The following is a 25195-nucleotide window of genomic DNA, read 5'->3' as shown; positions in this document are numbered from 1 at the left end:
TTTTAATATTAAACATGCTGAGACATCATGAGATTAATGCAAGTGACCAATGACCTCTGAAATTATAAGAGTGCTAGAAGCATTGGCCATGAGCTTCTAAACATTTAGTAATATGATGAACTGCTTATGTGTGTGTCTATATCTATACCTATACCTATATCTATATCTATATTTAAATCTATCTATCTATCTATCTATCTATCTATCTATCTATCTATCTATCTAAAGTAGACTGTATGTAAACATGATATAGGTGGGTTGCAATAAAACTTTATTTTAGGGAGTATGAAACATGGATTTCAAAATTTTCATGCATCCAAAAATATTTTTGTTGTTTTGATTTTTTTTCACAAAAACTGAATCATGAAAAAGCCATTCTCAGTTCTTAGGGTATAGAAAAACAAGCAAATGGATAGATAAGCCCAGAGACTACAGTTCCCAAATGTCTAAAAATACAATGTTCTCAAATTTCGGTCTGCAGGATTCACTAGGATATTTACTTAAGATGTAGTTTTTTTTTTTTATTTTTAAACAGCTTATCTTTAGATGTATAGATGTACTGGGATAGGCTCAAAGCCCAGGAGACCTGCAGTTTAAGTACACCAGTACTGAATTTTCACTTGCCAGGAAATAAGTACACAGTTCTTAGGTGTAGAACAGTCCTTGTCAAAATGTGATGGGAACCTTTCAGCCACAGTGTTTCACAAGGTCACTCTGGAGTTTGTTCAGTAAGATACTCATGATAACCTCATCCACAGCCTAAAGGCCTGGACTTCACTCAGAGCGCCAGAGGCGATCAGGAGAAGCAGCGCTGCTACTGCCATGATTGTCTTCAAGACAAACAAATTGCTCCTCTCTAGGCCTGCTCTTTGAAAGTATCTGTCATATTAAACCTCCATAGCTCACAAGTGACATGTGACATGGCATACTTTATCTCTGTTATATAGGTAAAAATAAATTAGTAAAGCCAATTATTTCATGTAAATGTCATATATTATATGACATTTACATGAAACAATTGGCTTTACACCTCATGCTGCTCTGGCAGTCTGGAAATTTTCACACTTCCTGAGTCGGATGACTAAGCAGGATTTGGGAGAGAACATTCTCTCATGGAACCTCTCCCACTCCCCAGTATCAAAAGAATTGGCTTCAAAAAATATATATATATATACATATATATATGTATATATACATATATATATATATATATATATATATATATATATATGGAGAGAGAGAGAGAGAGAGAGAGAGAGGAATGAACACAGGACCTTTGCACAGAGCTACACATACAACCCCTTTTTATTTTTATATTGAGATGGGATTTTGCTAATTCAATAGGTTGCCCAGGCTGGGCTTGAGTTTGTGATCGTTGTGACTTAGTTTCTCAGAGTGCCAGGATTACAGGCCTGTACTACCATACGTGGGACTCCTTATAGCTTCAGTGATGATGACAGTTGCTAAAGCACATTTTTTTGTGTCATGGTGAAATGTTAAATTTCTGTTAGAATTCTGGGGTTTCACTTGAGAGCTATTCTCATTTTGAATTAAATAGCAAATGAAATTCCACATTTACTTAATAATAAAATCCCTACAGTTTAGAAATTCGGACGCTGGGAGGACAGTCAAGGGCTTTCTGAGCACTGGTCAGTTCTGCAGTTTGGAACCCTGCTTGTGCACTGCCTGAATATTTATCTGCTCCATGGTCGATACAGATTTACTTTAATCCTCTTGTGTCTGGACTCAGGGATCTGTCCCTTCCTCTTTCTTCTGTGTTTGCCGACTGTGTTTGATGCTCTCTTCAACTTCCCTCAAAAACATGACAGCAGGGGTGGTAAGGAAGAGAACTGGACTTTAAAAGTGTGTTTAATGATAGAATTATTTTTAAAAGTTTAGAAAATATGTGCTGATGTCTGACCTTCCCAGTGTGCTGAGCCTAGACATACAAGGAGATCAAAATGAGCAACAGCACATTTGAAGGTTAGGGAACAACTTCTATAGTCAGTCCCTTTGTAGATCTCAAAATTGAATTACAATAGAGCTCTCAGCCAGATTTGGGGCTGTTACATTTGCATGAGGTTTGGGGTTCATGCATTGCAACATGCAGTCCAGTCCTTGGCAAGGATCATGAAGTCAGAATGATTTTCTCTGCCTTTATTGTGCTTTATGGAGCAGATTTCTCAATTGCATTTCTATTTATGTTAATATCCTTCTCAGAGACCTAGTGGTATGGCTGTCCCCTCAGCACACACCCTGCTCGTCATTAGTGCTAATGGGGGTCAGAACCAACCACTTGGAGAAAAATTGCCTCCCAAATCCCCTCTAACCTTATTCAAAGTTACAGGATTGTTAACTTCTGTGAACATACTGACCAGAGCAGAATCATACAGATCCTATTTCTCTTTCCAGCCACAATCTCACCTGGAGGAATGACAGAAGAACCAAAACTCTGTGAAAAAGCTGACAACAGCAACTAAGTATGTGTATCAGCAACTAAGCCCAGGAAGATCTCTGTTTTGAAGCAGATGACTTCTAGGTGGCCACAGGAACCCTGAGCACAGCACACTGTCACCTCATGGCCACACCTGCACTCGCCTGCGGTCTTTTCACCAGGCTCTGCCTGCTACAGCCCTCCTGCTTTCTCACATCTTTTAGAAAGTTTCAGCTGCTCACGTGTTGTGTGTATAGAGCTTGTGTCCCCCGCAGACAGGATGGTCCAGTTCTGCCACTTAGTCCTTCCTGCAAGTACACCAAAGTGCCCCAGCACTTGGCTTTTCCATCTGTGCTTATTCAAATACCACCCTTACCACTTGTTTGAACATCCACTTTTAGCTGTGCACTCCATGTCTTCCTGTATGCTCACTCATTGCTTTTGCATTAAATAACATATATTTTTTTATCGCCATTGATAGAAAACTAGTGTTTTCCAAATGTAATTGAAAGAAACAAATAATGTCTAAAATGAAAATGTTTAACTGTAAACTGCCTAAACTATTCTTGTATGATACTTGGGAAATTACTGTTCTTATTTTACTAAAGGGCAAGAAATAAATTATTTGGTTTGATAAAATAGGTGTAAGTTATTATGTCAGCAGAATTTTAACTATACAAAAATAAGGTGACCATGGTATATCTCATTACTAGTCTATTTTTAAGCTCTCTTTAGTTATCTAGTGTAGGGTTAGCAGCAGGACACCACACAGTTGGTTTGCAAAGATTTGTCCTGACATTGGTGGCATCATTGGGTTATGAGCTCAGTAGGGCAACCAAGGTCTTTCATTTTTGCCAACTGTGTTGAGAGGGGAGAAAACCAATGCACATAAGAAGCATGATAATCCAATACATGCTATATCCTTTTTTATGTGTGAAAGTATTTTATTTTCAACAACACAGAAGGTCATACATATAATTCATGCTTAAGTAGTTATAACTTTCATATTCCTTGTCACTGCTGTGTGCAGCCTCACTGGTCCTTGGTAATTACTCTTTGGAGTGGAAACTTCATAACTGTTCATTTCAATATGATTTAGAGTGTATACATAGCCATAGGGATCCTGCAGCTCCCAACACATAGGTACTAATAATATATATAACAACTGCTATTATAGGTGTCAGGCACTGAGACAAAATATCCTAGCTCACAGTTCCTTAGGGTTTTAGTTCATCGTTGGCTGGTTCCAAGGCAGGGCAGCATGGCAGACAGCCATTGCAGAGCACAAATGGTTTATGGTGGGTGGAAAGTAGCAACGCAAGAAGGGGGTGGCCACACCTCTTTCTATTCCTTATAGCTTATCCGGGCTACTTAGAGAGTGTAGCACTCCCACTCTTACTCCTGGCGCCCCTGAACCTAGCACTGCATCATAAATCACACACTCTGGATCCAGCCATCTCTGAAAAAGCAGCACCTAAGGCTTTGTGGGGACATATACACTCAAGCCCTAAGAGGCACCATGCCCATCACTTAATGTGCAATACCATAGTTACCAAAACCACACTATAGGTTAGTACAACTATCATCCTCATGGAGGTTAAATCTTATTCTGTGTTCTAGAGATAGCAAATGGGAAAAATGAGATTCAAATCAGATCTCTCTGAATCAAATCCCTGAACTTTTATCACAATTTTAAGATAGGTGCTGAGTATTCTATCTCTGAAGTTGGCAAAGTTGCCATTAAAAAGTCCACACGTGGTCTATGAAGCCTTGTTGTCTCTCTTGGTCCTAGGCTGCCACTCAGTTTCTCCTGGCAGCTGAGATAACTGTACATTACTGAAGATTACCAGCTGGAATTGTGTTTTCTAGATATTACCTGACCTCCTTTTCCTTGGCTCTATGCAATGGAGTGAGGAATGCACAGAAATAGGCTATGCTATTGCTCCGAGGGAATAATTACTAAAGTGAAATAGTTGGAGCCTATTTCAATACAGATTTAGCTCTAACTGTTCTAGTTAGAGTTCTGTTTTTTTATCTGCACAAGTTATACCCATCATAAGAAAACCTTTCAAAATAGTAGGAAACATCCAGTTTACAATGACTGTGAAATATACAATTAAGTGATTTTTAGTTTCTTTGCTTGAATAAAAATTGAATTACATATTCTTTTTGGATATCTTTTATTTGCTTTGGGCTATCTTACTTGATGTGGGAGAACTACAAAAGGGCAGAAAGAAATAATATGATCTGAGTGATCTGTTTATATTACACAGAAACAAGAAAAAAAGGGCAAAAAAAATTTCCTGGAACAGTGTCTGAAACCCAAGGAGAACCTACAGCCAGGATTCCTAGGTTCAAGTCCTTCTTCATCAATGGTGACCTTGAAGAAGCCCCCAACTGTGCCATCTTCTGTTTTTTTAATGCAGCCCCAAGATCCCTTCAATTTAAAAATCCTATGACTTGGCAAGACATAAAGTGATAGAAATGCAAATGAAATGTAAATTAAAAATCTCATGCTTCTCACTTTTCACTTAACACTTCCAGTCTATGCCATCCACCTGGTGTTGAGACTGTTCCATGTCGTGAGCTGTGCTAAGGGCATCAGGGACTTTCTGTCACAAAACATAGCCTACCCAGACAGAGGTACGTGGGAAACTTTATTTTCTTAAAACTAAAAGTATTGGCTGGGTGAGTCCTGCAAAGCATAGAGGTGATCAAGCCTTTTATTAATATAGGAGGCCATATCCCTACCTCTGAATAGTGGGGGCAGTTCTTTTATAATCACCAATGTCATTGTTTAAACAATGCTTTCTAAAAATAGTGCTCGAGTCAGGAGTTTTTAATTTATTAGCACAGTGTTCTAGACATGAGTTTCAAATCTATAGAGACTTGAAAGAAATTTAATTAAAGGACTGGAGATAACATTAGTTACAATACTATAATAGCTACAATGGCTGTAATTCTCAGAATTGTATTGGATGACCCTGAAATAAGATAACCCTTCAATCATATTCATTACCAACAGTGCTCAAAGGATTATTAATCATATTATGTTTGGTGTGATGAATTAATTTAGCAACACAGTGATATCTGTACATATTAATATGGATAATACCACATTTATAGATTACATTATTAGGGATATTATTCCACGAGTTCTTTGGGTCAGCCATTACCTTTCACTACTAAGTTTCCGGTACTGCTAGCTGTTCCAAAATGGTTAGTGGCGATACAGGTATAGCTTCCAGCATCTGATTTAGTCACGTTGAGGATTCTGAGGTTTCCATTGTCAGAAATGGTAATTCTGAAATGAAAGTAAACAAAGAAAAGTGGTGAAGTTTATCATAAATGATTCTTCAGAAATTTGTCTTTCTGTCATCCTTCAAACTATGAATCATGGCGTCTCTTGACAGCACCATTTTTAGGATGTTTGGCTGCATATGCATAAATGTTACTGGAATGTATGACTTTATGCTTTCTGTACTTTTTTTTAACAATGCTCTCAAAACTCAGTTTGAATAGCTATTATAAATATTAAGTGGGTCATGACAATTTCCATCATTTTGGTTATGACCATTACTTTTAAAACTGCTAATGAAGAGTCAGAGAAAAAATCTTTTGATTGACTTTCATTCTTTCCGATGTAAAGGTTTCTTCTAGATGAGAAGCTTAAATTAAATGAGGTAGGATTATTTCTGAAATATGTCAACCAATGCATTTTAGCTGAGCTTAAAAGACAAAATATTCTACAATTTATGATCTGCTGGCAGCACAGCAAGCTTTGGTGACACATCTTAGACCCTACAATTAGGGACAAATATCTATTTCCTGCTGGGAAGGAAACAGTTTTGCTAATAAACACAAGAATTGAAACAAGAAAGATTTTAGAGAACCCTGTTTGCAGCGTGACTATGTGAAGAAGAATAAAATAAAAAGATGCAGAAGACAAGCAGCCCGGCTAGATGGGAAAGTAAGCACACGGACCGCTCACCCAAGGTAAAGTTCGCTTAAGCTTTTACTCTGTATTTCACATTACCACCTCTTTCCATCCCCTTTCTCACCAAGTCTATCAGAAGAGCCCTTTACTTGGCCAAGTAAAGTGCTGTCCAGCCCCTCCAATCCATTCTCCAGTCTGGCCCCAATGCCCTCAGAATGTAAACTAGGTTCTATCACTCCTTGGGCTTGATGATTCATCTTTGGCCCCCCAGGGAACTCTGAATCAATTCCTGACTAGAGCCAATACATGTAATGAGTGTAGGTTTAAAACAAAAATGAAAACAAAACCTAATAAACCTTTCTTTTGCCTATTTTATTTCTTTCCTCAAATGACGTCTGGTCGTACTGCTCTTCTACAAGTTCCTGAATATCTGAAGTGCTTTCCCACATCGGGGCCTTTGTTCTAGCTGCTCTATGTACTCTAAACATCACTGCGCTTCATCTGGATGTAACTGGCACCTTCTTCAGCTCAACACATCACCAGTGAGGCAGTACTCATCTCTCTTTCTAAAGTGGGTCTCCATAGTAGTCTAAAGTGGTTCTGCATGATAGTCTACTTTCTTATAGCCAATTTATTCTCCCCCAAACAAAATCTAGAACTAGTTTTAATTACTCATTTCTTATCACATGAAATATTAATTTTCCTGAGGTCAGGGGCAGTGTTTATCTCATGACTAAATTTTCTGGATCTAGGACAGAGGGTATGCATCCTGTAAGTATTTCTTAAGTGAATGAATGATTCATAAACTAACAGTGTACCTAGGACATTTAGAGTGGCTGATTTACAGGGTGCTAGCACTAGTCTTAATATAGTCCTTCTCCAGTGTTTCAGTGGAGGGGTGCATAGTGAGCACAGCTTCTTAATAGAACTTTTTCACAAAACATTTTATTTTATCTTATTTTGTGCAAGGTTTCACTATGCAGCTCAGACTCATAGTGATACTCCTGTTTTCTGCCTCCCCAGCACTGCGATTACAGGCATGGGCCATCACATCCGGACTTGGTGGCCAGCTCAGCATACCCTGGGGTGGGGTCAGCCCAGCATGTGGTGCCCGGGATCATCACAAAGCATTTAAAAGCACAGGGGATCACAAGTAAAATAAACCAGACACACTGGTGTAAATATCACATAGTTTCCCTAGTATAAGAACTCAAAAGAAGAAATACAAATAGAAAGGTACAATACAAGTTAAAGGAAAGCAAGAACTCAAGGACTAACTAATTAAGAGAGGGAAAGGAGAAGAGTTAGGAAACACGACAGTGATAAGCCATACAGTTATATGTAGAAGATGGCAAGGCAATGATTCTGAGAATCTCCAGAAGATTTTTGAATCTAGCAGTTAATTGGAAAGATTCTCACCCGGACTAACAATATATACTGTTACCTGTGAACTAAGCAATTGCACTGAAGATGGTAATTTGTAATAGTAGGTTCATGGTTGGAGTGCCTGTCATTCTGGTCTTCCGAATACGGGCTGCTTGTCATGACATGCCAGTTGCTGCTATGATGTTTCTTGGGTAGATGATTGTTCAAAAAGAAGAGGGTGGTGAATGAAGGCAGGAGACAGGAAAAGTAATGTTGTGGGACTGTCCTGCTTCAAGGTTGTATATGGTTAGATTTTTGGACTTACGTGTAAATATAAGAAGTATTTTAAAAATACATTCTAATTTTTAAATGTTTTTCATCATATTCTGTAGGGACATAAAGTTCAACATATCAATACTTGATGGAAAATACCTGTTCCATGTTATGCCTAAGATGTTTGATATTCAGACAGATAGTGAGGTTAAGCTTAACAGCCTAGGTCATATGGTAATAATAATACCTCTCTTCTGGAGGGTTAATAACCTAAGTTTGTGGACAAAAATTAGATAAAAAGGAGGGCCGCAAGGAGAGCCAACATTTTAGCCCTAGCCTTCCAAGGTCAATTAAGACTCAGGACATATGAGAACTTGTACTGTAACATCATGTAACTCAGTTGTGTCCCAAATTTTCTGATCAAGGAGATTATGGGGCCAAAGAGGAAAGTGATCAATGATGTAGAGTGTGCCTAAGGAGAGTCACACGGAGAGAAAACATTCTCTCAGGCTTTCACAGAGAGCACATTGGCCAAGCAATGGCCATGACTCATCCACATGACTGACCTGTCAAAAGATCTACAATGTGAGGTACAGGATCTCAGGATAAATCCTGAGGTGATTTCACTGACATTATCAGACCCAAAAGCTACAACTCTTGTTGCATGTGTCTTGCTTTATCTTGGTCTTAACCACCCAGCAGAAAAGTATAAAAATGAAATATAAGAAGTAAAGCTATGCCGTTATGTTTAGCTGTAGGGGACTCAAGTCAATAATTTCTGACATTGCCAGTGAAGCGGAAGACCCAATACTATTATGGACTACTGGACTCTTTTAGAATATTTTGCTGAGTTTACACACCTATAATATTCAAATAACTGAACTTAACAGAAAAAGGGGATACAGATGAATGTCCATTTGGTATCTGTGTATTCAAAGTGGTTAGAATAGATATACAGTTACATTCTCTTAATGAATAGAGTGATTTGTTCTAATGGTGGTTGTAAATGGGATATCATGTCTGCATCTTGTATAGTAATTAACCACTAGGAAGAATGTATGCATTGTATTAATTATTGAAACTGTCCTACCAATTTGGTTTTTAAAAAATGTACAATAAAGAAAATAAAAGCAGAAAAAAAAAGCACAGGGGAGATTTAGGTTCACCAAGTGACTAATGCCTGGGTATATTTGTGAAGCCTGTTGTGGACAGAGAAGGTACAGTTTTCCTGATGGACATTTCATGGTTCTTGTGATTTAGTTGGCCAAAAGTTGTGAAGGTGAAATAATTCTGATGGATTCTGAAATCATAAGGATGAATGTTCTTGTCAGAGATCTGTCATCTCTACTTGCCTAAGTTTCTCAGTTTTCGCTTCTTCAACTAACAACTCCAACATGATAGGCTGAAAGTAAGAAATGGGTTAGTGAGAGTACTAGCACCTTACCTTGTACTTATCAGGCAGTAGTTCTCTTTCTTTCTTTTAATAAAGTGCCCTTTCATTAAGTCATTTGTACGTATTAGGCAAATTAAGCATCTTAGCATGCTTTCTTTTACGAGCATAATTAAATTAGTCTACATTTTGTTTGTTCATTTATTTATTTTGCAGTACCAGGGATTGTAGTCAGGACCTTCAGCTTGCCAGGCAAGTGCTTATGTCACTGAACTATGTCTATGGCCACTAGTCTACATTTTGTATGTTGACTATAATGTCTGATGATCTGAAGTTATTATACAAATTGACACAGGCGTCCCAAATCAGTGCAGACCAGGTACACCAGGAGCACGTGTCCACCTGCTGGTGGTGGCATGATGCCCTCTGGGACAGGCCCAGGCATGCAGGCAATGACCTCTTGGCTGCCCCTAAAGAAGTGTACAACCTGTGGAGGCAAGGCGGCCTCCTAGTACCAGGGCTGCCGCAGCGGTAGCAGCTGGACTGACATTGCCGCTGCAGGCTTCATGGATCTCTCTATTTTAGCAGCCATAAAAACTACGCAATCTCAAGTAAAAATGTTTTTAGGCAGTAACTAGCATCTGCCTTCATTGATGGCTAATAAAGAGTGCTTTGAACCCCAAATGCCAGGTGAAAAAGCAGCATTAATAGTAGATATAATTCCTACTGGTATTATAGAAAAGAAAATAAGAGATGGTCACTGAAGAATTCTGCTTGTAAATCACCCAGCAAAAAGGCATTTGCCCTAACAGAGGAGCCAAAATCAACAAAACTAAAGATAAAATAGAATATCAAGGAAAAAAATTCAATTAAATGCATGAATTTTAAGGTCATATTACACATAACAATTTCTCAATAAAGACCATCTGACACCACATTTGCCAAAGAGCAGATGTACTGATGAAAACAGAATAGTGATCACATCTTAATTGCCTCAATAATAACATAAATAGCTTTCAATACTTAAGCATATTCCTATTTATAACATAATTTGCTGTAAATTCCAAATTTTTGGCATATGAGAACTCCATAACTGAGGTAATATTTGTGTTTTAGATATGCATGCATCTCCCATGATGTAACACGGATCTAGGAAGAAAAAAAATGCTCTGAGGGCTAAGCTGACTGTTTTAAACCACAAAGACCCATTAAAAATTTATTCCAGTTAAAATGGTACCATTGTGATTTCAAAACCTAAATCTATTTCATGTATCAAACTCTAATATGCTGAAGGATATGAATCAAGAAACAAGTGAAGGAGGTTTTATCAGATGACTATGGTCCTAGCCCTGACCCTGATACTTGTCAGGTACGTCACCTGGCCAAATTATTGATCATCTGAAAGCTGGTTGATCACTCTTGGTAGCACTGCATTTTGCAGGAGATAATTCTCCATCTGGTGGAGGATATTAGGCAGCATCCTAGTGTGTGGCTCACTAGACCACAGCTGCTTGGCTCCCCCTGCTGGGGTGTGAACATCAGCAGTATCTCCAGACATTGTCAGCTATCACCTGGGAGGGGTCAAAATTACAAGTTACAATACTAATCTACATCAATTTGTTTTTAAATTTTTAATCTCATAGTATACTATGACGAATATCATCTACGCTGATGTAAGATACATAAAAATTCTGTTAACTGAAAATTGTTCCACAAATATTATTCCCTTCATTATTTCCACTGCTGTTTTTTGTATTTCCACCATCCTAGAGGTGCCTAACATGCTGTCACTACGTCAGCTGTGGGGCCCAGTTAGCATAAGGCACTCTTTGCTTCTTAGACTGAAAGCTTCCGTACCCAATTTTATATGGACTTTATGAAATGATAAAGTGATTTTATAAACTATTGTACTATCCATTTTTAGAATTCAATGCCTAACACTGTGCTATAATCTTCCTTTTTTATTCACAAAGAGGTAAGATTTTAAACATTAGAATGAAGAGAAGAGAGGGTCAATGATGGAGATCATTTGTAGAAGGAATAGCCTTTATTAAATCACATGATACTGTTATGCCTGCTGATTATTCCTAGGAATACAAGTGAAGGGGCAACATGATATTCTAGGAACTGTTATTTTGTGAAAAATCAACTACTTTCTTATCCAAGCAATATTGTTTAGTGGCTAGGGACATATACTCCAAGGCTAAACTAATTAACATCTAGAGCTTAGTTTACTTTTATGTCTAAAGCTCACATCATGCTATTTTTGAGATGTGTGATTTTGTGTATGTGATTAGATCCCTGTATATATTTCTTTACTTTTTACTTTTTGTTTTTATTATTACATGATTGTAGTGCATAATGATTACATTTACTGTGGGGTGTGGGTACCCTTACATAACACACCTTAATTTTTTACTTTCCCTTTCCTCCTCTTACTTCCTGACTTGATAAAGTGAAATAATAAATCTGGTAATGTTGTTCTTAGTTTGCACTGTACTTAAAATGATGCCTGGCACATAACATGTACCACCCAAGTGCGTCAGGCAGATGTGTTGAATAGCACTCTGCACCCTCCTGGACTCACTGTTCCAAGCAGCCAGAAAGAACTCCGTTAAGGCTTCTTGGATGGCAACGAGCACAAAGTAGTCAGAAAAGGAAATGAAATATTGATTTCAGTCAGTTATGAATACTTACTAAATGTTCTGTATCAGTTAGGCCCTGGCCAACAAATGTTATATGAAACTTAGGGTTTTTTTGTTTTGTTTTTAAGCAGCTCATAATAAATGAAGTTTTGGAGATTATATAGCTAGGTGCTATGTGCCATATAGCACAATGCATGCATTTCTACAGTTCTTAGTAAAATGGACATTGCTTTATCCAATGAGAAAGCTTTATTGTGCACTGTTTAGCCATAAAGATAAGCAAGTGCTCAGTTTTGGCCAATACAGAGACCTTATTCTTTTGTCTACACTGGTTGGCTTATGGATAAGCATGTCACTAAATCAGGATCTCTGTGAAAACTCTATTGCTTTCTGCTCAGGTTGTTATATTTGGAAGACAGGAATATGGAACTGTTGGCCATCATTTTACCTGGCACATAAAGAAAGGCTTCTTTAGAGAAGCCAAACAAGAATTTAATCAGAGACAGGTAGGATGAGGGTGCTTCTGACATCTTTGAGCTCCTATTTTCACTTATCTTGAGGCCAACAGCATCCAATAGATGTCCTGGTTTACATACAGGACAAGCCAATAATTTCAGATATTGGGAACTGGGTTTTTAGCTTTTACAATTGAAAGAGTGCAATTTTTTTTCAGGAAATCACTGGATTTCTTCAGGTTATATTGGTAATGAAAATAGAGAGTGGGGAATGGGTTTACAGATGGTATGTGATGATTATTCCAATAGATTACAGGTAGAAGGCTGCTGTATGCTGTTATGGAGGAAGAAGTAGAGAGTTCTGATGGAGAAGAAAGTGAAGTGATGACTCTTCATGCATGGTTGTTTCATACTTTAACTCTTTATCTACATACGAAGGCCAAGTAAGTATACTCTTTGACATGTTTTTAATTTGTCTTACAGGATTTTCTTATGACCCAAGAATTAGTTATACAGTAAGCATTTGGGGTACTACTCTAACCAACTCAAAGAACTTCAGAAACACAAATCAATCATACTACTTGCACACTTGCTTCTTTTAAAGCTGACGTTATGCCATTTCAGAAAAAAACTGTTGTTTTCAACTATTATTTCTACATTTTTCTCATGAGTACAGTGCTTAAATCCAGTCCAAGGACAGCTTTAACATTTATTTCTTGATGAGATTTCAAAGTTTCCTTTGTGTGCCCTCTCGTTCTTGTCTCTCATGTTAGTCTATGTACTGACCTGTAGCTATTAGCTTGATATTGAACTTTGCTCCTTCAAATGCTTATGAATAGTGATAGAGGTAGATAAAAAGAACTGAAAATGTAAATCCAGCCTTGGCTTAGAATAGGTCAGCCCTGACCTAGTCAAGGGCTTTTGGAAAAAAAAAATCACTGATAATATCAGAGAAGAGTCAAAGATGATGAAGTGGCAAGTAATGAAAATAAAGGTGTGACACAGAACCAAGCTCTTCCTACATGAAGTCAGCTAATTCACAACACAGTAAATTACCAGCAGACTACAGAGTCCGTGGCTCCCCACCGTCACTAGAGATTTCAGATGTGTAGAGGACAGGAGCATATCTGAAATTCTGACATAAATTGAATCTCTTTTTCTTAGTATGAGGCTCTGGGTTACAACCATTGAAGAGCTGACCTTGTCAGTCCTATAAATCAAAACAAGCCTGGGAATAGGGGACCTTTAAAAATGCTGATCTTTTCTTTTTTGAGGCTTTAGCAACAGATGACAAAAGCTGCCAACTCCACAATATTCTATTACCCTGAAAAGGGTTCCCCTCCAAAAAATAGTGACCACTGATTGCTGTAAGCATCTGTGTGTGGAGACCAAGCTGCTGAGAAAGGAGACAATGTTTCCTTAACTGCTCTTTACTTATTTTAAAATATTTCCCTGTAATTAAATCGCATTAGACTGTAAATTAGGAACTCACCTCTCCCTTTTACAAAGGGGAGAATTATGGAATGATAATATTCTAGCAGCAAGCAAATTTAAAAAAAGCAATAGAAGCTTAAACTATTTAGTTAAATTTTAAATTATCTTTATTATTGTCAGATCTGAGATTGTATATCTCGCAATTCTGAGCAACGTAAAAATAAAATAAATCACATTGTACTAAGCTTCTTCTTTCTTGCGCACATGACAGATTCCAGAAATCATGTAGGAAGCCTGAAACCTAGAAAGTGAAACCATATATTTCCATATTAAAAAGGAGGCTAACATTCTTGAAGGGTGAAAAAATTACAATAAAACCTCAAACACATAAGTATTGTCACTTCGCAGCTCAGCAGCCAGCAGCATGGTGACCTTGTCAGCAGCACCTCCACTCCAGGCAGGAGGGACCGCTGGGCCTAGGGTCCATCACTGGTGTGTGAGGACAAGGGCAGTCAACACGGCATCATTCAGAGGCCTCTACTGCCAATCAGCCCCTCATCCCAAGATCAGAGCAAGGGCTGCCTAGCCTCAGACGTGCTGGCTTCAATCTGCACTGAATATTCTCTTAATTGAAGTAATTGAGAGGTTTCACATAAACACCCATTCCTGGCTAAGTATAACAAATAGAAAAATAAGACTAGACTAGTAACAAATCCCTCAGGGCACCAACAGGCCGGAAGAGAGGAGAAACAGCTCCTTGAAGCAGACAAACCTCTCATTAAAGTTCCTACCTGGTCCCTGTGGGCCTCTGAGATTGTGACCCCCTTACTTAAACTGCTACCATTTGCTGAGAGCATGGAGCAGAGACTTGGGGAAGCCTTGAGGCATAAAGCCCCAGTCCTCTTCAGGTCTGCCTGCTCCAGACACACCATACAAAGAAGACAGCCCTAGAGTAGGAGAGAGTGGGTATTACCTTTGTTTCCTAAGGCTGCCGTAGCAAAGTACCACAAACTGAGTAGCTTGAAACCAGAGGCATTTATTTATTAAGAGGGCCCCATTGTGGAGGCTGGAAGTCAGAAATGAGAGAAGAGACGGGGAGGTTTTGGACGGACAATGTGAGGGAGAAACCAACCACCTCATGTCTCCCTGTTTCCAGTAGCTGTCAGCCATCCGTGGTAGTCTTTGCCTAGTAGAGACAACACACTAATCTCTGTATCCTTTATCATATGGCATTCTTCCTGTGTGATTCTTCACACCATCTACTCTTGTGCATATGTCTACAAATTCCCTGGATTAAGATCCACACTAGGCCAGTATGACCTCATCATAGCTTGGTTACACCTTTAAGAACCCTATTTCCAATTAAGGTACCATTTACAAGGTCTAAGTGGCTATGAATTTTAGGGTAATAACTTTCAACCCACAACAGGTGTCATGAGAGAAATCTAACCAAAATTGTCAGTTCTGGATGATCTAATAGCTTCAAGACCTCTTTGTGGCTCTCAGAAGAGGAGTATAAGGAGGGATCTACAGAGGACATTTTGCTCCTGGAGGACTTCCACCATCTCACATATTCTGTGTCCTCCTGTGGTTGCAAGGTAGGGCCCACTTCCCTGCCAGTGCCTAGCAGACGAGGCTTCACTCTGTGGCTATCTCAGTGGTGCTTCAGTAGGGAATTGTGGAAGAGATGGACGGCAATGAATAGTGTGTACAAAATCTGACAGGAAAAACAAATGGTGGCTTACCTGAGATGTCAATTTCTTCTTTACATAACTTAGTTTGTTGAATCAAGTTAGGTTTTTGATTCATCCTCCCTTTTTTTTTTTTTGGCAACTCTGGATAATTAATATCTATTTTATTATGAGAGTTATAGCTAAAATTAGAGGTGGCCTACATCAAAATCATGACACCATGGTTTTCTAATCTTCATGAAGTTGAATTGCTTATGAGAGAGGCAGTTTCTTTACTTGTCCCTGAGGCATCAGCAATACAGCCTGGTTTTGGATTGCAACATCCATGGAATCATCCAGACCTCATTGGAATGGAGGGGTGACAAGAAAGAGATAGAGATAGATCTGCACATTCAACCTCTCAAGAGGAGAGTTAGCCTGTGATTGAGTTATCACATGGACTGAGCAGAAGTGTCTTTGGCTTTGTGCCAGCTCAGAAATTAGAAAATCCCAGCAGACTAATTGACCCTAATATTCTTGATTTGTTTCTTGGCCAATAACACCAAAACTGTTCTCTGAAGAGGGGAAAACAGGAGTTACTTAGACTACCTATTGCCACAAAATCCACAAGGGATTTGGATTTGTAACTGGTGTCTTAGTTACTTTTCTCAGTGCTGAGACCCAAAGTTAAAGGAAGAAAGGTTTATTTAGCTAACAACTTGTGGAGGTTACAGTCCATAATCAACTGGCTCCCAGGCAAGGTGGCATGGCAGAGGGTCAGCTGCTCTTGGTGGCAGAAGACAGCAAAAGCAACAAGAGGGGAAGAGACAAGTTTCCTTCTTCCCCTTATGTTGTGTGCAGGCTACTCTCCTTAGGGCAGGCGTAGCACTCATACCCTTAATCCTAGTATTGGCCCGCGAGTCAGTCACAAACTCTAATTTCAGCTGACATGCTTCTGAAACGCCTGACTCCCAGGACTGCATGAGGCTTTGAGGGGGGTGTCTAGACACAAATCATAACACCTGGCATTTGTGTGAATTTACAAATTTAATTTGAAAAGCCTGATAGGAGGGTGAACTATCTTGATTTACAGAAAGAAAGATTGTTTCGTGGTAACATGCAATTTGTAAAGAGTCACCCAAGAGCCCTAGAAGATGCTTTTGCTCCTCATCTTAAGGGAAAACAAAACAAAACAACAACATGCTCTGGATTAGAAATTTAAATGAAGGTCAGTGAGAAGAGACTCGCTCAAAGGACAATTTCAAGTAAGCTTGTCATTGATCTTTCCATGTAGTGTCTGTGGCAGCAAGAGACATCTCTATTGAACAGGCACCTCAGTGACAAAGTTCCCCTAGAGATAATTTGCTTTCTGTCGTAAAACTTGCATTTAATAAACCACTGAACAACCTGTGTATTTGAGTCAGCCTGAAGAACCACCAGAGGTTCAGACCCCATTGCCCTCGCCTGCAGCTCTGCTCTGAAGAGAACATCAACTTCCATTTGCTTAACCAGGTTTCAGCGAGGTCTCACTTTTCCAGAACAACAGTTTTAAAGCCCCCATAAAATGACCTGGAAAAAATTAACCATGTAGTATTAGATTAAGGATCCTAGAGTTAATTTTAATTATTCTTTATGAAGCTGTACAAAAGATGTGCGGAATATTTTTCTTGGGCTGGTAAAACTTGCAGTTGTATTTATTCACATGGTAAGCATTTTCACACTGAAAATTCTATGCCTTGGAAAGAAGAAAATAAAATGAATAACATCTTTCAATGTGTTTTTGTCTGAAATTTATTTCTTAAATTGCTGTTAATTTATGCACAACCCCTCTGTGTCTCCATTACTGTATGATTTAAAATCCCTTTCTTTTGAGGACTTATGACCTGAGATAATTTCAGCAAAAATTTATAAGGCATTATGAAGATGAGGGGGGAAGATGGAAATTGCGACACATTTTACTGTTTATAGCTTCATGTATTTTTATCAAACCATCATGATAAAGAATATTACTTCCATAATGAGAGAAACATTAAAATGAAAGGCATTTAGGAAGTTTATAAAACAATCTTACCATACTAGAATAGATTATAAATGAATAGGCCAATGAACAGGTGCAAGTATCTTTAGAAATAATTTGAAATAAAGAAGTTATAAGCAAAAATGTACTGAAAGGCCTAGAGCAGTGATATGAAACTTGTAGTGCTGTGAAGGATACAAACAGTGCACTGCAACACAGGTGTCATGGGTTTGGCACTGCTGACCTAGAGGAAGAAGTATAAATATAATAAGTCCTGGTCATGGAAGGGACCTAGTAAGCTTTTAAGCACCTTCGACATATTTTGGGTGTGGGTGAATATTTGTATTTTATCTCATTTAGCCTACACATTTGAAGGAACAATATTATCTCAACTCTTCAGCTGAAGAAATCCCAAAGAAATTGAAATGTTTGGGCTTGTGAGATAGCTCAACAGATCAAGCACCTGCTTAGGCAAGAGCAGGGACCAGGGTTCAATCCCTGGCTTCGCATGCTGTGCCGGCCACACCCCTGGGCATACTGAGCTGGCTACCGAGTCCGGGTGTGGTGGCAGACGCCTGTAATTCTAATGCTGGGGAGGCTGAAAAGAGGAGGATCACTATGAATCTGAGCTTCATAATGAGACCTGTACCAAATACATTGAAGGAAGGAAGGAAGGAAGGAAGGAAGGAAGGAAGGAAGGAAGGAAAGAAAGAAAGAAAGAAAGAAAGAAAGAAAGAAAGAAAGAAAGAAAGAAAAAAAGAAAGAAAGAAGTTCAAGTTCAATGCAATTAATAAATGATGGAAAAGAGTTTTAGAGTTTTAAGTTTCACTGCAATATCTCTCCTTTTACTACTATGTTGCCCAGGGGGTTGGCATAGGTATAGGAAAATACAAACTAAGAAACAAAAATATCACTCCACTTAAGAGATTTCTTTTAGGTTTACTATCAGATTTCTGTTTATATTTTTTGGGAAGGTTAAACACTGGGAATTGAACTCAAGACCTTGCATTTGCCTGGCAGGTGCTGAAATTCTGAGCTATATCCTTGGACTTTTTTGTTTATAATTATATATATATATTTTTTACTTTCTAATTTTATTTGCCAAAATAGGTTTTTTTTACTGTTGAGAAATTTATGTTCATGGTAACTTGCCAGAAAGCATAAGCAGATGTAAAGAATCTATAAAAATAATTTGAAGATAGATTCACAGAAGGTTAGTTTACCTCTAAGTGACTAAAAGGACAAAAGATAATATCAGTTATTAATTAGAAAGGGAGGCCTACTATACCAATGATGTCATTTAGTAAACAGAGGAGGTTTCTATAATACAAACGGCAATATTGGTGTTGCTAAGAAAAAAAAAAACTGCTTTAATAGTATTGTGGGCCCAATGCTTACTCCTTTGGTAATTTCAGGATGATAGTTTATTTGCCTTGACCCTTTGTACTAGAACTTCTACTTCTAAGACAGGAAGTAGACAATTTCTTAGTCCTTGCTTACCTTCTAAAAGAATACCACCATCACGGTTGCTTACAATTCCTGATGTCCCTCCCTACCCAGAGTATGGGCTGCCTTTCCCATCTCTGTCTTCTGCAGAAGAACAGAAATTCAGGATTACCTGAATGTGATGTAACTTAGGCTCTCTTAAGCTCCATGGTGTGCTCACAACTTTTGACTTATTAATTCAAAGGCTACATGACTTTTTTCCTCAATATTTAATATATGTGCAACTTGGGATGGTTTCTTAACCTCCCTCTGACCTAGTTTGCCATCTCTAATTTGGATCCATAATAATAGCACTTCAAAGCCATTTGGCTTTTGGGGAGATCAAAAGCAAAATTACTTGTGAAATATTTGTAACTGTCATGGTGCATAGCAAATATTTAATACCTGTTAGCTGAAAAGAATCATTTTTATAATTATTAGTTTTGGCACCAATATAATCAATAGTCACTCAGTATTTTATTTAAATGGGTCAAGGTTTGTACTAGAACTTCTATTTCTGAGAGAGGAAGAACAGAATTTCCTAGTCCATGGTTACATCACAAGCAAAAGAAACTTTATACTGCAATGATAGATGGAAACTAGTATCCATATGCCATAGTGATAAACCTGAAAAGAAACATGATGAAAAACTTACTTACGGTATTATATCTTAGGTATAGCTGTCTGCCAAGATTCTGGACCTGCCATTATTTTGGTAGAAGGGGATTACTAAGAGTTTCAAAAGTTCTCACACATGCCAGAACCAAACTAAATTTCCCTGATATACTCAGGAGTATAAAAAAGGTAGGTTTCTCCATGTCACTTAATGTCTATAAAAAATGTAGTGTCCAAAATCATCTGAGTACTTGCCGATGTCCATATCTATTACTCAGTGAAACACACACTTATTTTAACAATGCTGCCAAGATCGTATTTGCTTTTTTTTTTATAACACTCTGACCAACTAGGCCATGAGTGTACGTTGGGTAGGTCCTAGTAAGACGATGCGCGGCCTCGCGAGCTGGCCCAGTCCACTCATTTGCCCTATGCTGCCTCGATATATCACCATCTCATATCTCCAAATAATTTCCAGAAATCAGACGTAAGGTCTTATGCTCTTTTCTATTTCCTTATGTCTCAATTACCTTTCTCTTGTTGCTGGGACAAAACACCGAACACCCATAATTAAGGAAGGAAGGGTTTATTGAGCTCACAGTTTGTGGAGGTTTTAGTCCATACTCAGCTGGCTCCGAGGTAGAGTGGCACAGGGCAGAAGACAGCAGTTCAGGGTAGAAGAAAACAGCAAAGAAAAAAAGAAGGAGCAGCAGCATCTGCCTTTCTCCTTTCCTTATATTATAAGCAGTCTACCCTGGAGTAGGGTTGTAGAATTCAGACAATGTCCGTGCCCTCCTCTTCTACGGGATGAGGATGTTGACAAAGTAAGAACTCTGGCTCCATGCTGAGTCACTTAGTTAATCTTCTAAACTTCTTAAGTTGACACAATGTGTCAATCAGCACACCTTATTATTTCATACCACCAGGCATATACAAATGTGTTGATTATTGGATTAAAATTCATTTTGTCTTACAAATGTTCAGGGATATTGATGACACTTCTTGGGATTAGAAATCTAATCCTTAGGCCCTACCACCCATTTAAAAATATATATTTATTTATTTGATACAGGGTTTCACTATGCAGCTTGGACTCACAGAGATCCTCCTGTCTCAGCCTCCCCAGGGCTGGAATTAAAGGTGTGTGCCACCATTCCTGGTTTCATTGGCTGGCATGGCATGGGGCTGACATGGCATGCAGTACAGGGGATCAAATCTGGGTCCTTGGACTTGCCAGGCAGGTGCTTAGACCACTGAGCTATCTCCCCTACCCATTATTTGATGGATAGGTAGAGGTCAAAGACTTTTTAAGAATTTAAAATAAATTATAACATTTTCCCCCACTTCAATCAATGCAACCATGCACATAGTTTTCAAACCTTATAGACATTCTAAGCAAAACAATTGTCCTGAAGGTGGAGAGATAGTTCATTGATCTAGGTGCCTGCCTGGCAAGCTCAAAGACTTGGGTTCGTTCCCTGGTATGGCATGCTGTGCCAGCCCCAAAACCTGAGCGTGTTGTGCCTGCCACCAAAACTGGCCACCCTGTAATCCCAGCAGTGGTAAGGCTGAGACAAGAGGACCACTCTAAGTCTAAGCTGTGTAATGAGACCTTGGATCAAACAAATAAACAAAAGATTAAAAAAAAATTGTCCTGGCACACATAGAGATGTTACCAAAAGTTTTAGTCACAAAGGTATACAGACAATATTCCTTTCTGTAATACTCAATAAATGCCTCTAGGTGCTGAAGTTGATGTGTGGTATTCTCTTCCCAGGGAAATATTTTCTTTTGTGCTCCCTGCCTTTGGTTCTGCTTTGCACAAAAGCAGTTTCCATGATCACCCCAAGCCCTCACAGTAATCATGCTCTCTCCTCTCAACTATTACACTCAACTTTCTTTCCGTCTAGCTAGCAAAGAAAGCTATTTCTTTTCAAAGAAGTCTTTTTTCTTTTTCAGACAAACTACCTAAAAAGTACTGTGAAGTCATACAGGTAATGGGCTTCGATAAATAATTCTCATGATGACAGAACATTTAAAGGCTTGATGCATGGGTCTTCTCCTATTTAATAGCCCAAGTCAGCAAGGACCTTCTAATTCCAAGGGGAAGAGGGTGACAGAAAGTGAAGTACTTAAAAAAATGAGCATAAGGAAGGAGCAGGAAGCTGTTGTTATTAAAAGAGTCTTGGTTGTGAGGCAGAAGGTAGCAATTTAGATACACCCGTGATAAAAGGAGTTTGATAAGGACATGAGCGAGAGGAGCTTGAAGGGAGCAGATCATTGAGAATCTGACCTACTTAAGGGAAGCAAAGAAAAAGACACTATTTGAACATATTGTTGATACTATTTGAAATGCATAAAAAAGGTTTTGACAGATCCTTCACTACTAATCAGTATCTCACATGTGGAAAACCTGGTAAATAGGCTTTTTCATAAAAAGTTAAACTCAAAAGAATGAAAATAATACTATAATTCTGAAAACCTTAATCAATAAATCAAATGCTCCAGAACTGCTCTTGAAGAGGCCCCAGTAACAAATTATTCAAATTAGGTCTCTATACACATTTAAAGAATGAGATGGGTTAGTATTATTCCCAAAGCAGCATGGTTTATTGCTTTGCTGATGTGTCCAGTATTTTAGGTCAAGGGATTCAGAACCATTAGATGTATTTGTCTTGAGGAGAGAATAGATAATTTATTAAAAGCTTTCTTTTGAGTGTGTGCCTGTATGTGTTTGTCTAGGGAGGTGGGTGTCTGAGGTCAAAGCTCAACAGCACAATGATTAACATTTATAAGTTACAACGATACACAAGAAAATTAATGTTAATAGCAAATTTATTTTTTACAAGCATCCTGAATAATAATAACAATAATAATAATAATATTTAAATATATTCACTTTGTAGTGGTCAAATAGCAGAGGGAAACAAAGTTGAAAAGAATATAAAACATCAGGGGGCCTGTATAATTAATCAGCAAGTCTACAAAATATGCCATAAATTGGAGCTGTAATTATACCACTGGGTTTGGAACATATAAAACTGCACTTTTTATATAGGCATTCGGGTTTATTTCTTAATCTCTCCCCAGCATAATGCAGTGTAAGGTGCACGTCAGGAAATATGAGTAAGAGAGCTAACGCTTTCATGGTGGTTATTTCCAACCTAATTTGTGAAAACATAGAGCTTCTGGATATTCACAATGCAGTTTAGTGTAAGAGAAAAATACCTCACTATTCTTGGAAGTTTCTGTTGAGAGGCAAAACTAAAATTCCCTAGCCAATAAAGTTTCTATGGATCTAAACTTTGCCAGGAACTATATTCCTTTTATGAAATTAAATATGAAATGACTTTTAAAATATATGCTGGGGTTTTTTGTGTAATTTTCAATTCTAGTCCTTTCCATTTACTATGTACTTTTAGGTATCAATTTCTATTAAAGCATTTCTTTCAAAGATTCTGGAATTTTGTTAAATTCCAGAAAACTTATTGTTTTTGCATTACATGGATTTACATAGTTTGTGAAAATACTTTAATATGTTGTAGTGTACTAGTTTCTTTGCAAGGAATTAATGTCCTACTATGAGAAGTCTGGGTAAGCTATACACACCCAGCCACTTACCATCAGCCTCCTAAGTAGGCCCTCAGACACTCAATCACCATACAACTAGCATTTTTTTTTTTTAATTTTAAGAAAGGGTCTACATGGTGTTCAGGGTCTCACTAGTAGATCAGACTTGTAGGGATCCACCTGTTTACAGCCTCCCAAGAGCTGGGATTACAGGTGTGCACCACCATGCCCAGTCTCAATTGCAGTCTCAGAGTGCCCCGGGGGTGGGGCCAGTATAGCAAGCTTGGGGATTGAACCTTGGGCCCCAGCACCTGCTTGCAGGCACTCCACTGAGCTATTTGGTCGGCCTCTTAGCTTTTAAGACTATTAATTATCTCTCTAAGTTTTGTTTTCCTAGACAATAAAATAAGGAAACATAAAGTCATTTTTGGTCTTTTATAAGTAGTAGCCTATCTGTAATCAGATATATTTCTTAAACACTTTGTATATATACAGCCCTCTAATAACCACTGTACAATGTTCCTATACAATGAACACTTATTGTACTTCCTGCTTAGCACCCCTTCCTCTGTCTATAATAATAAAAAATAATTATGACTTCCTTTGGGAAACTATATTTTTATACTCTCAGACCACATGCTTTAGTTGTGTTTATGACACCATCTTCTCCATACCAACCAGTATGTCCATGAGACTCAGTTGCATGCAATGGAAAAATTGTATGCTCTTAATTAAAAAAAAAGTTGGTCCAGGTTTGGGCATGTCTCATTCTAAAAAGTTTCTTGAAAAAATTATTAAAGTGATCTGTGTTTTCTGCTGGAATTGACAGACACCACACTGGGAAGAGCTGGCTTCCGAATAAAACAAAAAGGAATCCAGTCTTGAGATTTCTCGATCCCAAAAACCCAATCATGGAATTTTCACATACATGAGCAAGTAGGTTACCCTAAAGCATGATAAAATATATTATTTAGTGGGGAAATGTGATAATTTCAAAATAATAAATTTATTAAAATGACTGAATTTTACAGTTAAAATGTATAAGGTTTATGATATGCGAGCTATACCCCAATAAGCCATTAAAAAATTGTTGTAAACCAATTTGAATTGAGTTTCTATCATTAGTAACCCACATAGCTGTAACAAATGTCATTGTACTAGTGAGATAAAGTACACAAGCTGGCTCAAAGAAGAAAACCAGTACAGGTCCCTAGGCTGAGCACACTTGCCTGTTTAGTGCCTTGGAACCAGACTATCACCTCCAGCCACACACACTTTTTCTTTTTAAACCTAGTGCACAATAACTTTGAGAATCCATAGCAAGTATTCTGTGGTGATGGTGGGGAGCTGCTGTTGTGAAAAGTGGGTTACTAAAAACTGTACTTTTATAGGAGGTGGATCTATGGATAGAGGGTGGGAGGATAGAGGGAAAGGAAAGGGACAGATGAATAACAGAATTGCAACGTGTTATGTTCATGTGCCAATGCCACACAGGGAATGTAAACATTACGTACTAACAGAAGTCAGTGGCTCATTTCAAGACGCTGTTGTACCACCTGTCCATGATAATTTGTATGGTGCAAACATACACTAATGAAAAAAAGTCTTTGGATTTGTGAAACACAGGGGCATTGGCTCATCTTCTGCTCAATGATCAAAACTGTTTCCTTTTCTATGACAGAATTAGTTGTAGTTCAGGTTTCATATTTAGTTCTATCTCTATTTTTCAGAAAATTCAGTCTAAAATAATTCAATTAGAGCCTTCCTGGCTGGTCAAGTTCATCAATCATGTGGAAGATTCCTCAGGTACCTGCCATGATCTTCACCTGCACTTCATCCCCTATGGCAAGAGAGACTTTGGAGGAATATGTCCCTGTATATGTTTAGTTTTGGCCTTTCCACATG

At 38.2% G+C, this 25195-nt stretch overlaps 1 protein-coding gene across 3 annotated transcripts in view; it reads right to left on the bottom strand.

The window, feature by feature from the left end:
• Positions 1-25195, bottom strand: part of Cntn4 (contactin 4) — a 1063047-nt gene that overhangs the window by 70188 nt on the left and 967664 nt on the right. For all 3 annotated transcript variants that reach the window (XM_023713310.1, XM_004629525.1, XM_023713311.1), the window contains one exon: positions 5611-5738. In XM_023713310.1, the coding sequence (XP_023569078.1) occupies positions 5611-5738 (128 nt within the window). The remainder of the gene's footprint in view (positions 1-5610; positions 5739-25195) is intronic.

This window comes from Octodon degus, unplaced genomic scaffold (genome assembly GCF_000260255.1).
Source record: "Octodon degus isolate 3935 unplaced genomic scaffold, OctDeg1.0 scaffold00030, whole genome shotgun sequence".
NCBI lineage: Eukaryota > Metazoa > Chordata > Mammalia > Rodentia > Octodontidae > Octodon > Octodon degus.
Note: the sequence above shows the minus strand (reverse complement) of the source record. Positions and strands in the feature narration are given on the sequence as shown.